This window comes from Fistularia commersonii, chromosome 12 (assembly GCF_037954325.1).
Source record: "Fistularia commersonii isolate RoL2024-O1a breed Wild chromosome 12, RoL_Fcom_v1.0, whole genome shotgun sequence".
Taxonomy (NCBI): domain Eukaryota; kingdom Metazoa; phylum Chordata; class Actinopteri; order Syngnathiformes; family Fistulariidae; genus Fistularia; species Fistularia commersonii.
This window is the reverse complement of record NC_141295.1, coordinates 11067286-11090925: the sequence shown is the minus strand read 5'-3', so window position 1 is coordinate 11090925 and position 23640 is coordinate 11067286. Positions and strand designations below refer to the sequence as shown.

The following is a 23640-nucleotide window of genomic DNA, read 5'->3' as shown; positions in this document are numbered from 1 at the left end:
GCTTTGTAGAGATATAAAGAGGTTTTCTCTCAAGCACATATCCTACGGGAACACGTTCTCATTCCAATACGCTAACAGCGTAACTCAGAATTTTCCCTTGGCGTCACATACCAACGCATCAGACTTTCTCGTCATTTTTTCGATGAACCATCGACATAAGTATCTATATCGAAACCAAACCGAAAACAAGCGGTTTGTATTTTCCGTGTCTTTCTGTTTGAAATGAGAAATCGCATTTGTCCAATGATGCTGAAGCAGAAAATAGATGGTACAGATTTGTCAAAAAATTACAAATAAAGGGGGGTCCACTAAAGGGGCATGTCAGAACGTGTGGCATATAGAGACATGCAACCACTCACCCTCTCATTAACACTTCATATAGACACGCAAGCATTGGCTCACTCATTCACACGTCACTTAGGGACATATAGTCACACACTCTCTCATTCTGAAGCCATCTAGAAACATAGAACTATACACTGTTACGCACTCGTCTTGGGGCAATTTAGGGTCTCCACTGAACTGCAAGTTTTTGGACTGCGGGAGGAAATTGTGCAGATGGAGACGAAAAAAAGGTTTTGGCTCTTTGGAACGGAACACATTCCCGCATCGTCCGACTGATGGCACTGAAGAGGAATAACATTTTTTTTTGTCGTCACAGCTTTTCCCGCCACATGAGGCCATCTTCCAGTATGTGTTATGAGGGTGTTAGAAGAGAAATCCGAATGCGACCAAGTGGGGTTGATTTTAAAAAATTGCTCACAGTATTTGACATTCAACGGGCAGCCTGTCTGGGCTCATTACCGCCTTTGGAGCCCTTCATTCCAGCCATGTGAAGATCTGATATAAAAGTCACTGCACCGAATTTACATCCGTGTGATTTACCGCCGCCTAATGCGACCCTGCTGGCGGCTAATCTTCCAGCCTCAGTCAGAGATGAGGAGTGGGCGCTTGGAGGGGTAACAAGCTCACCGCGTCTCAAAGTTTTTTAAAACGTGAAACTTTATCCCCCATGCGGCTTTTCCTGAGGCAGCGAACCCCTTTTGCTGAACTCGTGTCACTATTCCTCCACACTTGTAAACACACTTTGAAGTCGAACACCGCCGAAGTTCCCTTAAAGCCTTTTCTCTCACTTTATTCTCTCACTGAAAAAAGAAAATGATGACAAAAAAAAAAGATGTAGAATCCTCTACGTACAGTACATCTAATGCAGTTGCTGTTTGTTTATTTGCGTCACGGTTGCTACAGTTGAAAATAAGCAGCAGCACAAAAAGAAGGCAATTACTGTCACAATATAGGAACTATAGGCGGCTATAAAGTCGCAAGACTCTTGAATCACTTGATGGGGAAAAATAAAATCAGGTAGGATGGGGTGGATGTGTGTGTTGCCAGTGAAGGGCAAAGTATCTTAAAATCCCTGCGTCACTGTCGTCGCCGTGGACATCTTATCCTTTACTGGGGTGTGTGAGAATCGGATAGCGCTAATTTTGTTTCGCACACGTCGCTGTCAGGAGCCTCCTTAGTGACTAAGCAGTCACCGGTGCCCTTTCAGAAAATTAAAAAAGCAGCGTCATGAAATGCACTTTTAGCGATACAGAAGGGAGATTTACAGATCACACACTAATCCTTTATAGCACCATAACAAGTTACATATCTACACATGAAAGATTAGAGTTCTCCAAATATGGTTCTTCATTCACTATACGATCTCTGACTATATCATCCGCCGCCACCTTTAATTTGATCATCTAATAATGCATGAATAAATTTTGAGAGCAGGTTGAATTTCCCTTTGAAAATATTCAAATATATTTATATCAAATTAGCTTAATTAAGCACCACCTTTACTAGAAATCATTAATTAAACTAGAGTACAGATAAGGAGTGATGCCAAAAAAGAGGGCGCTGTGGTGGGAAATATGTAACCATGGCAACACATTCAGGAGATCAATTTTTTTTTTTTTTTTGATAATGTGATAGATGGATTTAATTAATTCAAAGTGTTTATTCAACCAAACACTATTGAATTGTTGCAGGCGTGTGGTTTTGAGTGGTAGGTTCGGGGTTTGATCCCCAGTTCCTCCTGCCGGTTTGCCACCATCTGTGCATGTGTGTGAATGCGTGTGGATAGTGGATCTGTAAGGTGATGAAAGCATGATAAAAGTAGGGACCATTTACCGTAATACATCTATAGGTTCCTATAGTTACAAATACACATGCTATATACACTATAGTAGCAGGAAGTTTCTTTGGAAATTAAATAATGATAATCCATCCATCCATCGTCTGCCGCTTATCCTGCACTCAGAGTCGCAGGGGATGCTGGAGCCTATCCCAGCTGTCATCGGGCAAGAGGCGGGATACACCGCCAGCCAATCCCAGGGCCACATATACAGACAACCATTGAGTCACTCACTTGTTCGGGGCAATTTTCATTTTTTTCCCCAATATAATAATAATAATAATGATAATAATAATATGATAATAATGATAACCATCATCATCATAATGATAATCATCATCATCATAATAATCATAATCATAGTCATAATCATAATACATACATACATACATACATTTCAATTATTAAACACTCAAGGAGTGTACAGACATATTCACAAAGGACACATCCAAAGAAATAATTGCAATAAAAATGCCAAACAAAAAAAAAAAAAAAAAAAAAAAAAGCACAAAACAAAACAACCAGTAAAATTTGCTTTGTACCAAGGAGGGATTCAGGGGTATTCTTTGCCTCAAATGACTAAAGTTCACATCACCGATGTCTTTGAATGCCGACATATTCCGCTCTCACCCGACACTGAGCCCTTATTTCAAACATCACATTTTCCACTTTTTCAGCAAGCCGGGCTCAGAACACTAACGTATGTCATCAACAAATAAAAGCCTTGCATAACGCGAGATGAAGGGCGGGCTCACCGCTGATCAGCTGGCGTGAACATCTGATCGGACAGGACGGACAACAGATGGAGACAGAGGACTGTGTAATCATAATTAAAAAATATCTGTTTACGCTACGTTATGTATTTGTCTGTGATGAGAATTAGGTAAAAACAACTCTTTAATATCCTGAAATGTTATCAAGGGTATAACTGGCCAAATTCATTCCACCTTAATATTGACAAAATACTATTTGTGTATTTTTATGTTTGGTTTGGTCGAATTTCCAGTGAAAGAAGCTGCCATATTTAATGCTATTTTTCCTATTTTTATATTTGCAATGCTGGCACATCTTAAAGGGCGTGACAGGTGACCCACCGATGATGGGCGTTCTGCCCAAACACACTCACACAAATGAGCAAAATAATTTAACATTACCCCCTATTGAACCATCTGCCGGCCACCATTGGTGATTTATTGCAATCTCAAAATAGGTAAATAAATAAATAAATAAAGTAAGGAAGGTTATTTTTCCATGGCTTAAATGAATCCAAATCCACTTCTCTGAACATATAAAATTACAAGAGGAGGCGGTCATCAATACAAAAAAAAAACGAAACCTTATGCTGGCTTGTATCGATTGACGCAAAGAAACGGACCCTGTTTTGAGCTCGTGTGCGGATGTCATTTTATAATCCATCATAATCCTCTGTATAATCCATCATGAAGGCTCAATCCCTGTCTGTTGATAGTAATGACGTGCACACTCTGTCAATCGAAGAGGGGGCTTCGTGGGGTCAACGGTGCCATTCTGTGGGCGGGAGATACACAAGTGATTGTCGATAAGGGAAAAATATTCATAACTAGCACTCGCCTCAGGCGCATTCGTACAGCACAGTTCTGCTATCTCTTATACCGCTGTCATATATGCTGTTTTCACATTGTGTAAAAATAAAAACAAATTTAAGGGAACCTAAATTTAAAAAAGCAACACTAGCTTATCACTGGTTGGTGGAAAACCTTGAAGCTTCTTCTCAGTCTGGTCAATCACTTTGATTTGTTTGCCATATAACAGCGTCATGCTTCAACAGGCTGGGAAAATGGTGGCAGAATACACACACACACACACATACACACACACACACACACCATCCAACATATTCACCAAAGCGATCAAGTGTATATAGAGTGGTTATACTTGTGTGACAAGGCATTATGTGGACAATGTTAACACAGAAAAGATGTCATGGTTTCAGTAAGAGGAAGGGGAGAAAAAAAACTACACATAGATGCGATGCTCCTCCCTTCCCCCGGCTGTGTCTCGCAGCTCACAATAATAAAAACCATGGGCTGTGGAAAGGTCAAAGGTTAAGTATGTGATAATGACTCGTGCAGGAGCTTTGACGTCCAATTATCCCCCCACAGGCACATGGCTGGCATGGGGCCATTAGTCTCCACCATGAGTGAGCCCCTGAATGTGCGCAAACACACACACACATGCATTTGTAACCTCATGGAAAAACACACAAGTGGTGCGTGTGCGTGTAAAATCACCCCAACACCGGCTCGGTGTGCGTGCTCATTACTGCGGCAGAAGTTAAACAATAATAACATACAGGTCAGTCGAAGCAAACACCTGATGCTTTCCTGTTTCAATACGTCAAGTGGGGAGGGGACGACTTCCTCCCGCTAATGGAAAGACTGTATATGAGTGTCTATTTGGATGAAGTAATATGGAAAAAGTCGACCGCAGCGAAAACCACTGGGTCAAAGATATAAAAGAGTCCAGACGATCAGAATGTAAATAAGTCAGACGACTGAAATGCCATTAATACAGTCCAACCACAGTATCCACCACCTTCACGAGTTACACTGCTGGGTTTGATAGATAGATAGATAGATAGATAGATAGATAGATAGATAGATAGACAGACAGACAGACAGACAGACAGACAGACAGACAGACAGATAGACAGATAGACAGATAGATAGATAGATAGATAGATAGATAGATAGATAGATAGATAGATAGATAGATAGATAGATAGATAGATAGATAGATAGATAGATAGAGAGATAGGACCCCAACGTCCCTTCATGGTGGATGGCAAACTCAACCTGCAAACCCACTGATCTAGCCCAACTGTAAGGGAGTGCTTTCTTTTTTTTTTTAAAGAGTCGTGAATCAATACAGTATTTTTAAACAATTAGTAAAACAAACAGAATAACCTGAACTCAAAAACACTTTTTTTTTTTTTTTCAGATTTACACTGTAATCACAACCCGAAGGCAGTAATCTGACAGCGCTGAGATGGATTATGTCTTTGCTTCTCTTGTAATTGTTTGCTAAATGACTCTTTCCAAAGAAGTTATCTCCGTGAAGCTCTCTCTCCCCTCGACGACTCCGGTGGGTTTTAAAATACCAACAGACGGCTGAGCACGTTCATTACGGCGGATGGCTCGCTGATAAGGCATCGGTGGTGCCGCCGGCGAAATATTCCAATGAATCAATTAAAGCGACGAGCGGCGAGGAGCAGACTGATAGCGCGTCACGGAGAGAAAAATCACTCCTGAGAGCCTGAGGTGTTATTTAGGGGAGAACGTGCACCTCCGTACGTATGTGTGTGCAGCTGTAACACGATGAGAGATTGTGTGTGCTTAATGCATTGTGTCTAGTGTCTAATCGTGCAGATTTCCGAGTCTGTGTGTGTGTGAGTGTGTGTGTGTGAGCGCCCTGTCAGTCAGTTGTGTCATCTCCTGTTCTGAGTGCTGACTCACAGGGCACAGAGGACACTAGACCTCCCTGACTGTTAGTCCATTGATCCGCTCAGACTCACTTCCCGCCTCCTCTCTCGTCCGTCGCCAATTCAGGAAACTCTAAAAGACGGTCCATTCGGTTAAGAAACCAGTGGGGTTCACTATGGATAAAACCGAGAGCGAAACTGTCTATATATGACATTAATTGATTTGAAGAGTCTGTGTAGATCTCGATAATGCTTTTGGATTAAAATTAGCATTGTTATTTCGGGTATGCAAAAATATTATTCTGTAGCTAGTTGTCTGCGATGTCAATAACATTACTCAAGTGCCTGAAATGACAAATCAACCCCATGCGAGGAATCTGCCGCTGTTATTTCACTTTAATAATGTCTAGGGCTTCAAGACAGTGGCGGCTTTTGTCTTCAGCTGACTCAGGTTTAAGTCGGGCTATGCGTCTTACAGTAAAAACAATGTTCTTTAATCAACCAGCGCTCTAATGCTAACTTATCATTAGTACAGATCAGCTCACAGCTAGGGATGTTCATTATATGTGAGCGCGCGCACGGATATCGAGCAGAAAAAAAACGTGGCATTCGTAAAAGAACCCAAACAACGTGAAAAAAAAAACAGTTCTGAGCGTCTGATCCGTTCACTGAGAAGAAATCCCTGCAGGGCGCTTCGGTTCCCGTCCTTAGGCCTGCCACATCCTTGGATTAGCCAAGCAGAGCAATGCGGCTTCTCAGCTTATGTCTCATAGTGAATAAAGTATAAAAAAAAATACGTTTGAACACTTGATGCATCCCATTATGCAACATCTGCTGTCTTCGCCAACACCCGAGTGCGGACAAATGCAAATCCGCCTGGCGCCGGTCCGATTTATCAAGCGCGAGGCAGCGGGGACGGAAACCCCCCCCCGACATTGATTGAGTGATGCTGACAGGCAGCGTTTGAAGCTATAAGGCACGGGTAATGAAAAGCGATGTTAAAAAAAGGGAAAAGGAGCAGGCAGGAGATGAAAAAAAGCGCTGATATGGGAGGGATAAAAAGAGAGGCGTTTTCTCCTCAACGCCACGTCGTGTGGATTCTTCGGAAAAGCAACGAGTCGAGCCTCACTTTCGCCTCCATAGACTGATTTACAAAATGTATACAGACGGATATTCGCAGGCGTGACTCAGGGACAGTAGTCATTTGCAGAGGGATTTGCTGATGCTCGGTTTCATGGCGGCGGTTAGGCGCGGGGGGCAGGAGAGTAATGAGCTGGGGAGTAGCTTGTTAAATGTTTAAAAAAGCAAAAGGGCTTTGCTGACTGTCTACATTATTGATACATTGGCCGGATGACTGAAACGCTGGCTGACAGTCTGACCCCGGATCTCTGGCCGGGCTCCAGTCCCCAGGCTCTCAAGCCAGCCGGCCTCCGGAGCCTCAACAACATATTTTTGTCATCCATAGTCTCGTTTTTGTTTCACAATAACAACCTTTCCACATTAGCATGGGACACGGCCCAGTTTAAAACGCAGATTCACCAAGGAGGGGGACAGTCCAGAAGAGGCGGCTTCCCATGAATATCCAAGCCTTTTTACCTCTAGATGATAAATACAGAAGAATATAGAAGTTATCCGCCGCGTCCGGGCAAATGCAGCCGAGGATGCGAGCAGGATCCAATAATGTATATTTACTCTTTTGAAAATGTAGAATAATGGCTTTTCTTCCAGCTGGTGAGCTCTAAGGGCTAAGATTACAGAAGGTGTTGCTAAAAGCCAAATGATTTTGAAATGCTGAAAAATTGAGGGGGTCACTTAAGTGTGTGAAAAACACTGTAATTCACCAGCGTTTCACTCTGAAAGTTAACAAACTGCTTTCGGCGATGAGACGTAATGACTATCAGCCGGCTCCTCCGGGCCCGCCCTTCCGTCTGCACCTGCTCTCGACTCTCCTCCCGTAAGAGAGGAGGGTGGCGCGAATCCCCGGATAGGGTGACATTTGAGCGTTCACCCGCCGTGACCTTGTTCGCAGCAAATGAGCCATAGTCGTCATAATGCCGAAAGATATAATGCCTCTGTTAGCGGCGCTGATTTGCATGAGTCTCAGAGTATCATGAGACTTTATCTGATTATGGATCGTGCGTACGAAATTGCGGGGAGAAGTTTAAGATTAAGTAAGAAGCTTAGCTCCACCGATGTGAGGCGGTGATATTAAATTTTTGATCGCATTTATCTAGATTATCAATTTGAACGATTAATTTGATGAAGAACTATAATGCAATTAACTCATAGACAACAGAAAATGACTCAGAATCCAACAATTCTACTCACTGGCGCAGAGTGGTGCTCATACACTATCCAATTCCACTATTGGCTTCTGGATGGGAACTTTCAGTACAAAATGACCAAAGACAATACGCTTAAGTGATAGGAAGGAGTTTATCTCTCACCGAAGCACCATGACAACGCCAAGTGGACATTAATTCGGGATTCCTCTGGAAGGACTGCAGTGGCCACCGCGCTTGTCTTGCCAAACCCTCATATCAGGGTCTCAGATAATGTAAACAAGCCAGTCTGTCTCAGCAGCTGGTTGAGACAGAATGACAGCATGAACATGGAAATTTGTTTGAAAAAAAAAAAAAAGGAAAAAAAACCTGGTTGGTAAATATGGTGTGTTTGGTATGTTTTATTTCATATTATATTATTTTATTTGATTTCATTTTTTTAATTTTTTTTTACAACATGTACATTATACTTCATTTAATTAAACACGCATGCATATGTATACTGTCATGAGTCATTGCCCCACCAAAATGAAACCTAATTAATAATGATGCATGCAAATTAATCCACACTGACTGTGATCCATCTGTTTAAAGATTTCGATAATTTTAAAGCCCTAATTTGTCTTCTCAGCAAAGGGTCAAGAGGAACAGATCTAAAGAGCCGAAAACATCCAAAAATCAAATAAACCTGAAAAGTCTATGAGTCATACTTTAAAAAAAAAAAAAAAAAAATGCAGATCTATATGTTGACAGAAGGAAGGAGAAGGAAAACCAAAACATTAAGGATCAAAATATATTCATGAGAAGTGGATCTCCATGGGGGGCTTCTGCTGCTGCTGCTGGTACTCAGCCTCAGGCCTGCAGCTGCAGTTTTTGGCCCCACACTTCCAGAGGTTTTGAATCACACACTCTTTATTGGGGATACATATAAATTGGAATCCCAGTCTCTTTCATAGGAATAAATATAGCAATAGACAGGAGTTATTGCCGGGGTTACGTTTCATAGTTTAATTCAATTTTTTAAACATATATTTTCAAAGCTTTATGACCCTACCCAAACTCGTATTTACCTTCCCATAATTTTATAAACACTGAGATGGCTATTTGGTAGAGTGGTGACTTCTGAATAATGACTACTGGTACTTTGGATCTTCGGTTATTGAATTGCAATTTTTGTAAGTCGCTTTGGATAAAAGCGTCTGCTAAATGACTGTAATGTAATGTAGTGTAATGTAATGTAATGTACCTCCTATATAATTCACATAAACACAGCACACAAACTGTACAAATGACAAGTTAGCATTAGAGAGCTGGTTGATTAAAACACAACACAACGTGCGATCGCACGTCGGTGTGAAATGGACAAGGTGCAAAGAATGACGCCACGGTTGCTGAGCCAATCTGATTTCAGGATACAGAACACCATGCTTTGGTTGGTCGCGACCCTAGAAAATCCGTATTTTACCGTGAAGTAATCGAAATAAATCGATATAAAATTTTATCCTAAAATACAATTATATATTGCAGCTTTTTTGCTATACCCAAGGTTTTTGAAATTTTGCAATACCATGAGAAAGGTAAACCGAGATATAGCAATGGTTTACTGTGTTTTCAATTTGAGCTCAGCCACTTCCACAAACTCACAATAAAAGCACTTGCATCCAATTATGAACATACCAGCTAATTTAAAATAGTCTGTTCCATCATCAGAGTTTTTCAAGGGACATTTGAAATAGAGTTGCCCTGCATAAACTTGAGGAGTGGGATCACAGATGACGGCGCACAAGATAACTCCAACCATGACCCTCCCATTACTCTCTTGTTTTTTTTTTAGCTTGCTTCCTCCTGGGAGTCAATTTGGCTTTGTCTCTTCCCTTTGCCACAGCCAGCCAAGAAAAAGGCATCACATTCAGACAGGCGCACACAACAGAGGTCAAAAGATAGGAGAGGAGAGCGAGTAGAACAGGCTTCACGAAATGTAAAATGAGGATAATTCAAGTCGTATTCGTAGGTTTCGGATTTCTTTGCGACCTTGAGCCGAAAAAAGGTACTCGACCGTGCGACGTAGCACGTCTCGACTATCACTCAGACCAGTCGGGGTGAACTGCGTTACTTATGACGATCGTTAACCTTTCAGCTCACGTTGTCTGCAGACCAAAGTTTCACGCAATGTTGTAATGCTTAACGTCCACAAAATTAATTATAGCATATACCAACAAGAGGGGTCTCTCGCTCGTTGGTGTACGCCGGCGCTATCGGGGACGGGCGGCTAGGCAGAAGGAGCTAGCAGACATTGATGGGAGGAGGCCCCGGTCGGATCACGGGCGGCCATAAAAGGGGCACCGACAAGGGAGGAAACCTGGTCAGAGGAATGCCGTGCAGGAACAGGCATTGAAACGCTGGACAGGAACAGGAACAGGAGCCCGGTCGGGGTGCGTTGCTAGGCAGAGGGCATTAGCATACAGAGGAGGGAAGCCCGGTCGGGTCACGGGCGGGCAGGCGATCGGCGCAAGTGTACACTGACAAGGAAAGCCCAGTCACGGGTGGACGGGCAATAGCATACTAGCATACAGCGATAAGAGAGGAAACAGGCAGAGGGACGCTGGACAGAAACAGGAACAGGAAGCCTGGTTGGTGGCAAGGTGAGCAGCGCTAGCATACACCAATGAGGGAGGTGGCGAGTTGCACGGGTTCTCACCGTCGGGGGGAAGGAGCGAAAGGGTAAAACCGAGGGTAAGTGACGAATGACCCTGCAACCGGTGAGGCTCAAAGCTCTGGCTTGTAAGCCCTCACTGACTGCCACAGACCGGGACCGGGACCTAACCCTATCCCTCCCACTCGCAGGTGTACACGCCTGCCGTAAGCCCAACCCTGGTACAACATGCTGTTGTTGTTGCACTGTGCTGAGGCGCATCTGAGAAAGTGCGCAAACTTATCCGCAAACAAATGGTGAACATGTGCTCTGACAAATTAGTCCAGTCCTACTGTGAGTATAACTATATTTCACAATTGAGTTATTACTTGGTAATATCTCTTAGTGCTAAATGAGCTTGTTGCATTGGATTACATCCTGGTAGATACATTTTGGGCTCAAGTTTTAGCGGTTCCACCTGACAGCAAGAAGGTCCCGGGTTGGAGGGAGCCTTTCTGTGTGGAGTTTGCACTTTCTCCCAGCGTCTGCGTGGGTTTCCTTCGGGTTCTCTGGGTTCCTCCCAAAAACAGGCAGGAGCAGTGTTCCCTCTTGGCTGCGCAACTTTGCAATTGCGCACTGCTCGCACACTCTCAGTCTACAAGAAAACCAATTCAGCGCAGTGAGCGCACAACAAATTAATTGGATATGTAACAATTTTTTTGTGTATCATTTTGCTGTGTAACTCTGTGAGGGACAGGCGTCCAGCCAATCATACGATACGATGCACTGACGCTACGCAGTTAATCACGCCATTGACAGTACTTGCGCACGTGCTCTGCCATGTGTGCTATATAACAATAATAACAGTGTGGTGGAGTTAATGCTAACATGCTAACTCCTTATCATGGCGAAACAACCGGGTAGTGAATGTGATACGTCCACTCACCAAACCAAAGGAAAAAAAGACATGCGGTTCTTTTAAGTTGGAATGGCTGTCGGAGTATGTGCAAATAGAAGAAAGGTTAAAGCGTTGAAAGTAGGTGAGATTTTTTCTTTTTCGAGTGAGAAAGGTCTGCCCTGCGAAGCTAAAGAAGCGAAGCTGTTGGTTTTGTGATGGAAAAATATGGACTAAAGGGAAGCTGTGATCCCAGGTGTGATACTGGTGTGTGGCCACAGCGTGCACATTTAATGTTGCTCACAGTGGTTCTCAGTGTGCTCAGCGAGGTTGTCTGTATGCGCAGACATACGAAAAATTAGAGGGCACATTGTGCAGGAGGTTCATTGGAGACCTCACATCACCCATACTTGAAAATATGAGTGAATGGTTGTATGTAAGATAAGATTATAAAAGATAATACTTTATTGATTCCCATTGGGGAAATTCTTGTCGCTGCAGCACAGGGCAAGGAAGCAGGTACCAAATACATTAAGGTTAATGAATAGACAATAGATAAAGATATGAGTGATGAGTGAATGGTTGCATGCCTATGTATATACAGTATGACATGTGGATGACAGAGTGAATGGTTGTACATTTATATATGTCATGTGAATGAATGAATGGTTGTATGTCTCTAAATCAGTGGTTCCCAAACTACGGCCCGGGGGCCGGACACAGCACGCCTCCATGTTTTGCCTGGTCCCTGAACAATACCAGAGATGCATTATGATTTTTTTTTTATTCTGGCCACGTCATCGTGACTTGTACATGCATAGAACGTAACATTCTATTCCATCCTTCTGCAGTCTGTGCCTTATCTGAAACCCCTCACTCAAAAAAAAAAAAAAAAAATCCTGGACACACCCCTGTCAAATAACATGGAATAATGGCAAAAAGATTAGGTAAGAGAAAACTAGATTCAGAATGCAGGGTATTTAACCTGCAGTGGACAAACAATTATTTTTTGTTCAATTCAAAGAAAAGGCTGTTTGTCTCATCTGTCAAGAGATGAGACAAAGACATTATTCATTCATAATCTTATTATTTATTTTCTGATTTTTTTTTCCTGTCAAGATTCCAGACAGGGTTAATTTTTGGTTATGTGTGGCTTTCTGGAAAACAATAAATCTTTACGTTTAGATACTTCTGCAATCATCAGATTTTTTGTTACAAACTGGCCCGGCCGCCCGTCAGAGAAGGGAAAAGTTATTTGGCCCTTGCAGGACAAAGTTTGGGGGCCCCTGCTCTAAATGATGTGTGAGTGAGTCAGTGAGTGAATGCTTGTACGTCTAAATATGATGTATTAATGTAAGAGTCAATGGTCGCATGTCTAAATATAATGGCAAATGGCGGCGTGAATGGTTGTATGTCTATATATGACATGTGAATGAGTGAATGGTTGTCTCAGCATGATGTGGCCCCGTGAACCAGGATGAACCCCCTCCTTTCGCCCAATCTCAACTGGGATCGGCTCCGGCACCCCTGCGACCCCCAGCACACGCCAAACAACGGCTGAAATTACGGTCCGATGCTAACGATGTCAGACTCCACGATGTCATAAAAATGATAGAGTAGTTATTGTCGGACTATCCAGAGAAAATGCTCGTTTTGTCTCCCGACTCGCCTCGCACACGGGAAGCACATCTTTCCAAACAGAGAAACCGACCCTCGTTCAAACAAAACAGTCACACACACTCCTCGAGTCGACATGGCAGCCAGTTTTCCCAGCCGGAGGATGGATTTGCCCTCCCCCCACCTCGGGTTCAGGCGCAAAACACCCCGCTGAGCCGGACGGGTACCAACAAAAAAACACCTGTGATCGGACGAAGATGAAGGCGGCGGAGATGAAGAGGGGCAGGTGAGGCGAGGAAGACGAAGGCTATGTTTGGAGCTGGACGGGAAAGATGGATGCGACACTTGGGGCGAAAAAAAGAAGGGCAAGTGAGGCTAAATGGTTATAAAGTGCAAATAGCAGCTGGAGGAGGAGAAGGAGAGACTGACTGGAGAAGGGAAGCCTGGAGCTCCTGCAGAGCAGACAGCTCTCCAGCACTGCCCACTGTTGGCACACACACACACACACACACACACACACACACACACACACACACACACTCCCAGGACACTGACAATAATGGCTCCACTTCATAAAGCTCTGGGTGACACACCTTCTTGCATGCGTGTGTGTGTGAGTACACAAATCCACAGTTCACAGCAACCCACACACACACACACGGAACTACACTAAACGCCCGTTGGATACAAACGTGCACGGCGTGATATATATATATATATATATATATATATATATATATATATTTTTTTTTTTAACAGAATATACACACACACATGCGTGCGCACGGGGTACTTCAAAACACGTAATCCTAACCCTTGTCTGCGGCCGATGGGTAAAAAGCAAGTCCCTTTAGTGAGTGTGTGTGTGTGTGTGTGTGTGTGTGTGTGTGTGTCAGTTCGAGAGGGATTGTATGAAATGTGCGCACGACGCACGGGCACGCGCGTTATTTGTAAACGTTCGGAATAAAAGTCATCATCGTTTCAAGATACACACACACACACACACACACACACTCGCACCCACACACACAAACACACACACACGCACACACACACACACACAAACACACACGATGTCGAGTATAAACACCATATCGCCGGCGTTATAATGAGAAAGGAAGACAACTGTGAGACAGCAGGCAGGGGTGGTGGGGGAGCACACACACACACACACACACACACACACACACACACACACACACACACACACACACACACACACACACGTCACAAATAAGGAAATAAAACCAAATAAACAAATAAACAAATAAACATAAACGCCGATGGATCAGCAGTAAACGCGAAACACGGAGAAGCGGATTTGCAGCCGTTACCTTTTCGTGCGTCGAAACATTTTGCTGGCAGCCGAGGCAGAGACGGCAGACGAGCAGCTGAGCCTCCGAACACACACACACACACAAACACACACACACACACGCACACACACGCACACGCGCAAGCATACAGAGAAACACACCGAGGCAGTCAAGAGGCAGTGATTACAGACCCCGCGAGCATGTCAGCCTCCTCTGGCCCGTTGCGCACGCGCATACGCGCACACTCGCACACACATATACACTCTGACGTCTTGCCATGACTCTGCACATGTCGGCGTGTGCAAGAGGCGGACGCGTGCGTGTGGTAGGGAAGAAAGAAGAAGCATAAATGGCTTCAGAGAGAGGAGGAGGAGATGGAGGTGAGGATGGGAGGATGGGGTGGAACAACCCTCAGTTTTGGGAGGAGAGGCGACTGTGGGCGCTGATCTCAAGGGTAATGTGCCAAGCCAGGAAGTGTGTGTGTGTGTGTGTGTGTGCGTGTGTGTGTGCGTGTGTGTGTGTGTGTGTGTGTGTGCGAGTGGAGGTGGGTTATTGGAGAAGAAGAGAGAAAGAGAGGACGGGAGGGGGGGGAGAGGGAAAGGGAAGGGGAGGCTACACACACAAGCGCACACACACACACACACACACAAACACACACACACATACACACACACACACATGAACAATTGTGTGTGTATAACTGAATGAATGAAGGAGGTGGAGAGATGGATTGCCATCCAATGTGGGGACACACAGGGGGGTCGAGGCTCAGCCCTCTGAATACATTTTGGATGGCACAGGATGCTGTGCACGTGACCCGGGTGACATGTGCGAGTGCACGGACCGATTGCACCTGCACTCAAGGCTTTGTGATCCAGTCAGGACCTGCCATCAGAGCGGGCACCTGCTGTACACTGGGTTCGAGCTTCACTTGCTTGACGAGGAGCACAACATCTTTGAGAAAGGAAGGCCTTGACTGAAACAAGTCGACATCAGATGCCTCTGGCTTTGCAAAGTCAGCCTTCGTTTATTTCAACCAATCCTGCATGATCTATGTGAGTGAGTGCTCAATAAATAATAATACAAATCATCATCATCATCATCATCATGCAATCAAATGGCAACCGGTCCAGGTTGAACCCCGTCTCTCACTCAATGGCAGCTGCTATAGGCTCTAGCCCAATAATGATAATAATAATGATGATGATGATGATGATGATAATAATAATAATAACAACAATAATCATCATCATCACCATCATCATCATCACCATAATAATCATAATAATCATAATAATATCGATAATGTAAAATGCTTTACATTATCCTAATGCTTTACATTAGTAAAACACTAATCATTATTATTATCTTCTTCTTCTCCTTTCCGCTTTGCCCTTCAGGGGTCGCCACAGCAAATCAAGTTTCTCCATCTAACCCTATTCTCTGTATCCTCCTCTTACTATTATCAATAATACAAAATATAACAACAATATATTATATATAGTACAAAATAAACTATAATGATATGAAAATGCCAACAATAACAATAGTAAAATTAATAAAAATAACAACAATAACTGCTACTGCTACTACTCTTATAATAGTAAATAATAGTATTTGTGAGCTAATTTCAAAATTGGAACCAGGTTTTAAAAACAGAAGGCTCCTAAGAGGGTGGTAAAGTTAGACATTTCCAGGAACCAAGCTAAGCCACTCTTAGTTGTTTTTCTTTTTATAGTATTTGTTATAAATAGAGGCAATAATGTTGGCTTTACAACAAAACATAAGCGTCAGGGAGACAAAGACGTTTCTTTTCGTACGCGTAAACTGCCATATTGGACAAGCTCCAACATCCTCCGTTTGTCCTAGATATCACAGGAGCTCTGCTCCACAATGCCAAGCCAAGATGTCATTATTGCGTGCCTGTGTGTGTGTGTGTGTGTGTGTGTGTGTGTAAGGGAAAGAGAGAGAAAGAGTGCATTCGTTTGCTTACACCCTTGCTCCATCCCTTTGAAACAAACCCACTCAATGTTAAAGCTGACGTGGGGTGACAGTTGCACAGTAGTGCTGAGAGGAGTAATTCAATAATGGATGTCGTCTCTAATGTAGGAGTCTGGATAGATGAAATATACATGCGGGAGAGGAGATGGGGATTGGGGGCGGGGGGTAATATCAATGAGACAATGCTGAGAGGGAGGAGGGGGGGGGGTCACAGACAAGGATGGGTGACATGATATCACACAGAAGACACCGTGTTGCGTTCATGTCATTAAGGATTTCAGTTTTTGTCGACCCCAGCCGCCGTTAAGGTCACTCCTAAAAGCTCCTCTGCGGCGACAGCAGGAGGCTGACGACAGGGAGAAGGTGAGGTGACCACCGCCCTGGCATGACCTTCGCCGTCCCCTCGCACAAGTCAAAAGCCACGGAGCAAACGTAGCCGATGACAGTTACCAAGGACACACACGTGTGTGTGTGTGTGTGGCACACGGTTAATGGTAATTACATATAGACGCCGACGCGTTCTCATGAAAATCCAAAGCGTGTACAAGCCAGTATTATCCAGCTGTTGTTACCAGACCTCCGCCCCTGAGGTGCACGGAGAATACCGAGCGGCCAAACACAGCTTATAAACAATATTCATCAAAACTGCGGCGAGTGACGAATTCAAGGAAACGTCGCATGCAACGTTCTGAATTCGACGCAACCGCTCATTACATGCAAGAAAGGATTGAGCGTTTAAGCACCATGGACAGCGACCGTTTCCCCTGCAGCATTATTGCTAAATAAAGAAATCAACTGCTATTCGCAATGTACATGCAATTATAACAAATAAGAACTTGCTCATGTATATATATGTATGTATGTGTGTGTGGGTGGGTGTGTTTGTGTGTGTGAATATATACAAATAGCATCACAAATGATGATGCTATAATTGTTTTTTTTTCTTCCAACATCTAAGGATGATTTCATTCCATTCAATCCTGCACAGCGGAGAAAACGACTCCAGACGCTTCTAATTCAGTCGCTAGATGTAATCCATCTCTGGGGGGAGCCAGATGTATCCCTGCATTTGTCTTCAAAGCCCGTCATTGTCGGCCAAACCGCCAGAGGGTTTTAAATATCTGGCTTCAACTTTGGAATTTCCATTAATCCTTTCATTAAAAGGCCCCGTGTGCCGAGATGAAGCCGGGTAGTATTCATCTTATTCTATTCTTCCCTCATTCCATTCCCTTCAAAAAGCATGAGAGCGGGGAAGCCAGCATGAAACCGCACTGAAAAGTGTGACGGATAAGTATATGCAATTAAGAGTGATTACATGATAATTAACAGTAATTACACACTGGAAGAGCTTCAACAGTTTTGAGTGTAAAAGGTTGAAAATGTATTTTCTTTTCTATTAATCTAGTCATTTCTATTTCTGCCAAACAGGCCCAGCGCCCAAGCGGCGTAGACGAAACACAAGATTGGAGTTGAATTCGGGTGTATTTCTGATGATTTTTTTTTTTTTTTTAAGAAGCTTTGATTATACGGTTACTTTTATGAAAAGGAAAGCGCCTCAAAGCAAAAAAAATAAATAAATAAAAATAAATGAATAAATTACAAGGCCACAGAATGCACTTAAACGAAAAAAGAAAAATATGAAAGATGAAAAGCAACTATAAAGTAGTAATTAAGCCCACTTCATACTGCTTATGTTTCCAGATAACAAAAAGGTAATATAGTCAAATATAAAAAATTAAGGTGAAATACATTATTTAATAAAATAGAGCTGCGAATAAGCCAGAAGAAAAGGGTTTTATAGTAGGCGGCTTATATAGCGCATTCATCCATTTACGTGCTCACACACTGACAGCTGCCCTTCAAGGCGCTGGAGCAACTGGGCTTTTGGTGTTTAACTTTAGGGCAGTTTAACGCACAGACAAGCGGAGACGTGAATTGAACCGCTGACCGAGCAGCGGCCGACCCAAAGTGTCTGAACGCTCGTTGCAGATCTGAGGCCAAAGTGTGCGAATAAGATTTTAGCTTTTTTTTTTTTTTTGTTATAAAAATATCCCGCGCTTCGTTGCGCAAAAAGGTGAGGAAACTCAATGATAGATTGAACCAAAATACTACTCACCTGCTGCTCTTTCGGGGCAGCGGCAGATCCTTCTGGGAAGAAAGAGAGAGAAAAAAATGACTTAGATAATTTCATTTCCTTTAGGTATCATGCAGAACACATTGTGATTTAAACTGATTTACTTTTCCTGATTTTTTTTTTTTCCTGCTGTAAATTGTTAAAGGCAAAACAAACCGGTTACATTCAGGTAATTACTCATAATTACTTGGACCAAACTTGATGAAGAGGATTTCTTTTATGAGTATATTTTATCCAGATTTATATTCTTGCTCGATTTTGTAAATCACTTTGAGGGGGTTCATTTGCTCGAATGGTTTAACAAGTTTCCTCAGTTGTTACGTAAGAAAACACTGTAGAGGGAAGATATTATCCCTCGAAAGAGCGGATGAGAGATACTGTAAATGTTTAGAAATCCTGGCGAACAAAAACACATATGTCAGCTTTACAGCCCGAGGTATAAATACATTTCATTTACGGACATCATTCGAGCACAAACTACATGAAAATAAAAGACAAAAAAGGCAATTAAATGACATCAAATGCAGAAACCTAATAAAAAACATGACGGAAAGCTGAACCACACTAATGGGTTTTTTTTTTAATTGACCATAAATCTTCGAGTCTGTGGGAAAGAGTTCAAAAACTGTAGACGCTCCGGGGCTGAAAGGATTTTCTCCTCTACTTTTTATCCATAAGCAACGTTTCCCGTGGACGTTCGCTGGGTGCAGTAGTCATGCACGTGTAATGCATTTGTGTTTAGACATGTGAGGGCGCAAATGCACTTAACTTTGATTTTTGTTTTGCATTTCTCTGAGTTGCTTCAAGTTCATATAGTCAAGCTTCATATTTTCATACTTTCTATTTCCTACTTGGAGAGTGCGCACACCCAGTTTTGATGATGTGGCGAACAAATAAGGATTAGCATACACATATATATATATATATATATATATACATTTTTTTTCCTAAAAATGGCTGCTCTTCATTTTCTAAACGATCCCTCGATCGATTATTTTCTAAAAGAATTATGCAATTTTCCATCTTCTGCCTTTTTCTATATGATGTGTGAATGACAGAGTGAATGGTTGTATGTCTCCGTATGACATGTGAGTAAAAGAGTGAATTGTTTTATGCCTCTATATGAGAAAAATTAAGGGTGAATGGCTGTATTTCTGTATGACGCGTGAATGAGTGAATGGTTACAAGACCCTACATAATGTGAGAATGAGAGCTTGAATGGTCGTATGTCTCTATACGATATGAACACATGTACTGCATATACGCTACATATAATTTAACATACCTTTAATTTTATTTGTATTTATTTATTTTGGTTTTTACCATTTTTATTTTTATTCACTATTGTCTTCTTTATTTTTATATAGAGTTCTATTTCTATTCTATTCTATTCTATTCTATTCTATTCTATTCTGAGAGAATAATAATTGTATGTCCCTATATGCTATTTGAATGAGAGATTGAATGGTTATATGTCTCTATAAAACATGAATGAGAGTGAATGGTTGTATGTCTCTATATGTGGCCCTGTGATTGGCTGGGCTGTCACCCAATGACAGCTTGGATAGGCTCCAGCACCTTCCGGCAGCCTCAAGTCCAGGATAAGTGGCATAGGTAATGAAAGAATGAATGAATGTGGATTCGCCGAGCGGGTGGTGGTGTGAGAACAGATGTCCCCGAAACCTTCCCAGGGTGAGTGGCGTGAGAGAGGAACCGAGGTCAATCATAAAAAGGTTTGGACCGCCTTCGGGACATCTGGCCTCTAATGTGACTGGGTCTCCTGGGACGGATCTGTATTTCACCCGTCGCCCGTCTATTTCAGATGTGAACCAATTTGAAAGTAGCTTTGGATTGGGTTCCCATCGGATTCTATCACCGGTCTGTCCGGGGCTAATGGTCCTCTGCAGTCCCCGGCCCGCTCCGCTCCGCAGGTATTACCCTTTGTTTTTATGGCTCAGAGACAGGTTGCTATTGAAGAAGTTAGAAGCAAACACAAATGCGAGAATATCTATATTTCCCCTGCAAGATGTGAACTATCCTCCTCCCCCCCCCCTCTCTTTCTGGTGTGTGTAAGCAAACAAGTGTTGCACAATCCAAACAAAGGCAAGCTGACGAAACGGGACCTGACAGCCCGAGCGCTGCTCTCCAAACAGTCTCACAATAAGCCAGAAAACCAAACCACCTCATTTGTTGTCGGCACAGTGAGACTTTCACACTCGCACTTAATATGAAACAACGAGGGGGTGAGAGTGTTAAACCCTCTCAGGTATCGAGTAAAGGGTGTAGCTAAGGTCCGTTCATTTATTTACTCATTATCTATACCATTTATCCAGCGGGGGTTGTTGGGGTCCCCGGCTGTCATTGGCCGAAAGGCAGGGTTCACCCTGAACCAGTTGCCAATCGATCACAGGGCCATGTATAGAGACACACAACCATCCACTCACTCATTCACATGTCCTATAGAGACCAAAAAAATGCTCGCTATCATTCACACATCAAGACAATTTAGGATCTCTAATGAGTGGGTGGGTGGGTTTGCTCCCGGTTCAGACACAGTGAGAACATGGAGCAAAAATACAGAATTTCATGCACACTCAATAAATCCAATCTTTATATCAGATGTATGTATACACATACACAAAAATGTATGTCCATCCATCCATCGTCTGCCGCTTATCCTGCACTCAGGGTCGTGGGGGAAGCTGGAACCCAGCTGTCATTGGGCGAGAGGCATGGTACCCCCCGGACTTGTCGCCAGTCAATTGCAGGGTCACGTACATAGACAAACAACCATTCAATCACTCACTCGCTTGGGACAAATTTCCCATTTTTTTTCCAGTTAACCTGCATGCTTTTGGAGGAGAAAAAAAAGAAAAAACCCAAGCAAACACAGGGAGAACATGCAAAGTCCACACAGATAGGTCTCCTTGTCAGGGACAAATCAGGGTCCTTAATGCTGTTAGGCAGAAGTGCCAACCACTGCGCCACCGCATATATATTTATAGATAGATACATATAATATGTATATATATGTGTGTGTGTATATGGGTATGTATGTGTATACATATATACATAGATACATATGTATATTTATACACACAATATTTTCACAATTTTTTTTTTATTTGATCTCAAAAAGCCAGTACAACTTATTCATTCTACAATTTTTCTTATATTATTATTTTTTTATGATCCCCTAAAGCATAACTTAGATGTTTGTTGACATGCGTGACTCCGGTCATTAGGCATTTTCCACTTTCCCTCAGATCAGCAGCCATGTTGTTTGTCTCAGCTGTTCAATGATAAAAAAAAAAAAAACGTCCTGCCTTCAGCCAAAAAATCAGCTATCAGTTATTTTGACTGGAAAAAAATCAACTGTTTAAATATTTTTCCACATGATATGGGGCCCTTCCATCAGCCTGAGGAGCTGAAGGCTTCACAGCTGTCAGATGATGTTCAGTTTGAATTTAAAACAGATAAAAATTTGGGGGAAAAAAATGACAATTTGGGCCTCGCTTCGTTGAGTCCCTGTTTCACGGCTAAATCCATAAGATGTGTGATTTTCCACTGATCCACTGCAGTCCAGCTGAAATGTCAGCTGTCGGTGGTTAAAGACATTAAGAAGAAATTCTATTTCATTTCCAGAAGCTTTGGCTAAACATTACATTTGGGTTTTCCCAATTTTTCATCAAACAAATTAAAAACAGAATCTCAATTGCATTTGATCCAACCTTAAAAAAACAGAATCTCAATTGCATTTGATCCAACCTTAAACCTTTTTTCTCATGGTGACAGACAGGTTGATAGATAATGTCAAACTATGATATATGCAGATGACATTGTGATCTGTAATGAAAACAGGACAGCGGGTGATTTTATTTTCTGGAAGGGAGAGGAATGAAGGTTAGCCACGGCTATATGACAGGAACCCGAGTGGAGTGGTGAGGTTACAGGAAGCGGAAATAAAAAAAAGGTGGAGGATTTGAAGTATCAAGCATCAAGAGGCCAAAGCAGTGGAGAGTGTGGAGAGGAGGTGGAGAAACATGTTCAAGGAGGGGTGATAAAGGCACGTCAGAGGCGCAGAAGGAAAAGACATGGCAGCAGCTGGAGGCAGCAGAGATGAAGATGTGGAGCTTCTCTATAGGAGCAAGGAGGATGGAGAGGCGCGGGAATTAGTCCATCAGAAGGATAGCACATTGTTAGATGTTCTGGAGATGAAGTCACAACTGAACATGGATAGAGGAGGGATGGTGAATATCTGGGTTGAAAGATGCTACAAAGGGGGACTAGAGCGGAGGAGATGATTAATGGATGGAGTGAAAGAGGACTTGAAGTAAGTTGGTGTGAGATAAGACGATGCAGAGGGGTTTGATGAAGGCAGGTGATTAGCTGTAATGACATCTGAAGGGAGTAGGAAGGAAAAGAAGAGGCAGAATAACTATATATAAGCCCATTTGCGGTCGAATGCACTTCCGTTTGTGGACCTTTGCGAGGCCTGAGCGCCCCCCCTTGGACCGAAACGGCCGGCAATCCGATGCCAACCAAACCATTTGGCACGATCCTCGTCCGAACTGTGCCAAACCGAATTTTCCCCCTGACTGTTCAGACTAAGACCCGGGTCACACTGGGACGGCCACAGTGCGCAGTCTGCAAATCCAGTGTCTGCTAAATCATTCACTTAGCAGGCGTTAGGTTCAGGTTGCCGTCTTGACCCCCGTCGGCGAGAGGACATAAACACGCTGCGCATTCTCTCTCAAACCATCCCCCCTCGGAAAACCGCCTTTTCGCCTCCGCTGGGCAGACGGGCAAGAGGCACGGCTCTCGTTTAAAAGTAAATAGGTGTTTATTTATTTATTTTGAAAGGCTCGGTGACATCACCGGTCATGGCGCGCTCCTTCTGGGACGGCTAATGAGTTACATCATCAGGAGGAAGTGAGCTCAGCCGCGGTGACTCAGAGAGCACCCGGCGCGTGTGCCTGCGTGTGTGAGTGTGTGCGTGCGCGTGTTATGGGGTGAAAGGGGGTGTCTAATAGCTAAAACCCCAACACCTGCTCCCTCTCGGTGTCCGTCCAATAAGGCGGCACTGCTCCGAGCGGTTGCCATGTTACCCAGTCACGTCAA

The 23640-nt window shown here is 43.2% G+C and overlaps 1 protein-coding gene across 3 annotated transcripts in view; it reads right to left on the bottom strand.

Annotated features, from left to right (window-relative positions):
• mast1a (microtubule associated serine/threonine kinase 1a) overlaps positions 1-23640 on the bottom strand; it is a 78058-nt gene that overhangs the window by 42551 nt on the left and 11867 nt on the right. For 2 of the 3 annotated variants that reach the window (XM_086157037.1, XM_086157039.1), the window contains exon 2: positions 18502-18533. In XM_086157037.1, the coding sequence (XP_086013163.1) occupies positions 18502-18533 (32 nt within the window). Of the gene's footprint in view, positions 1-14402; positions 14543-18501; positions 18534-23640 lie in introns of those variants that run through there. The other variant, XM_086157038.1, reaches the window with a different exon arrangement.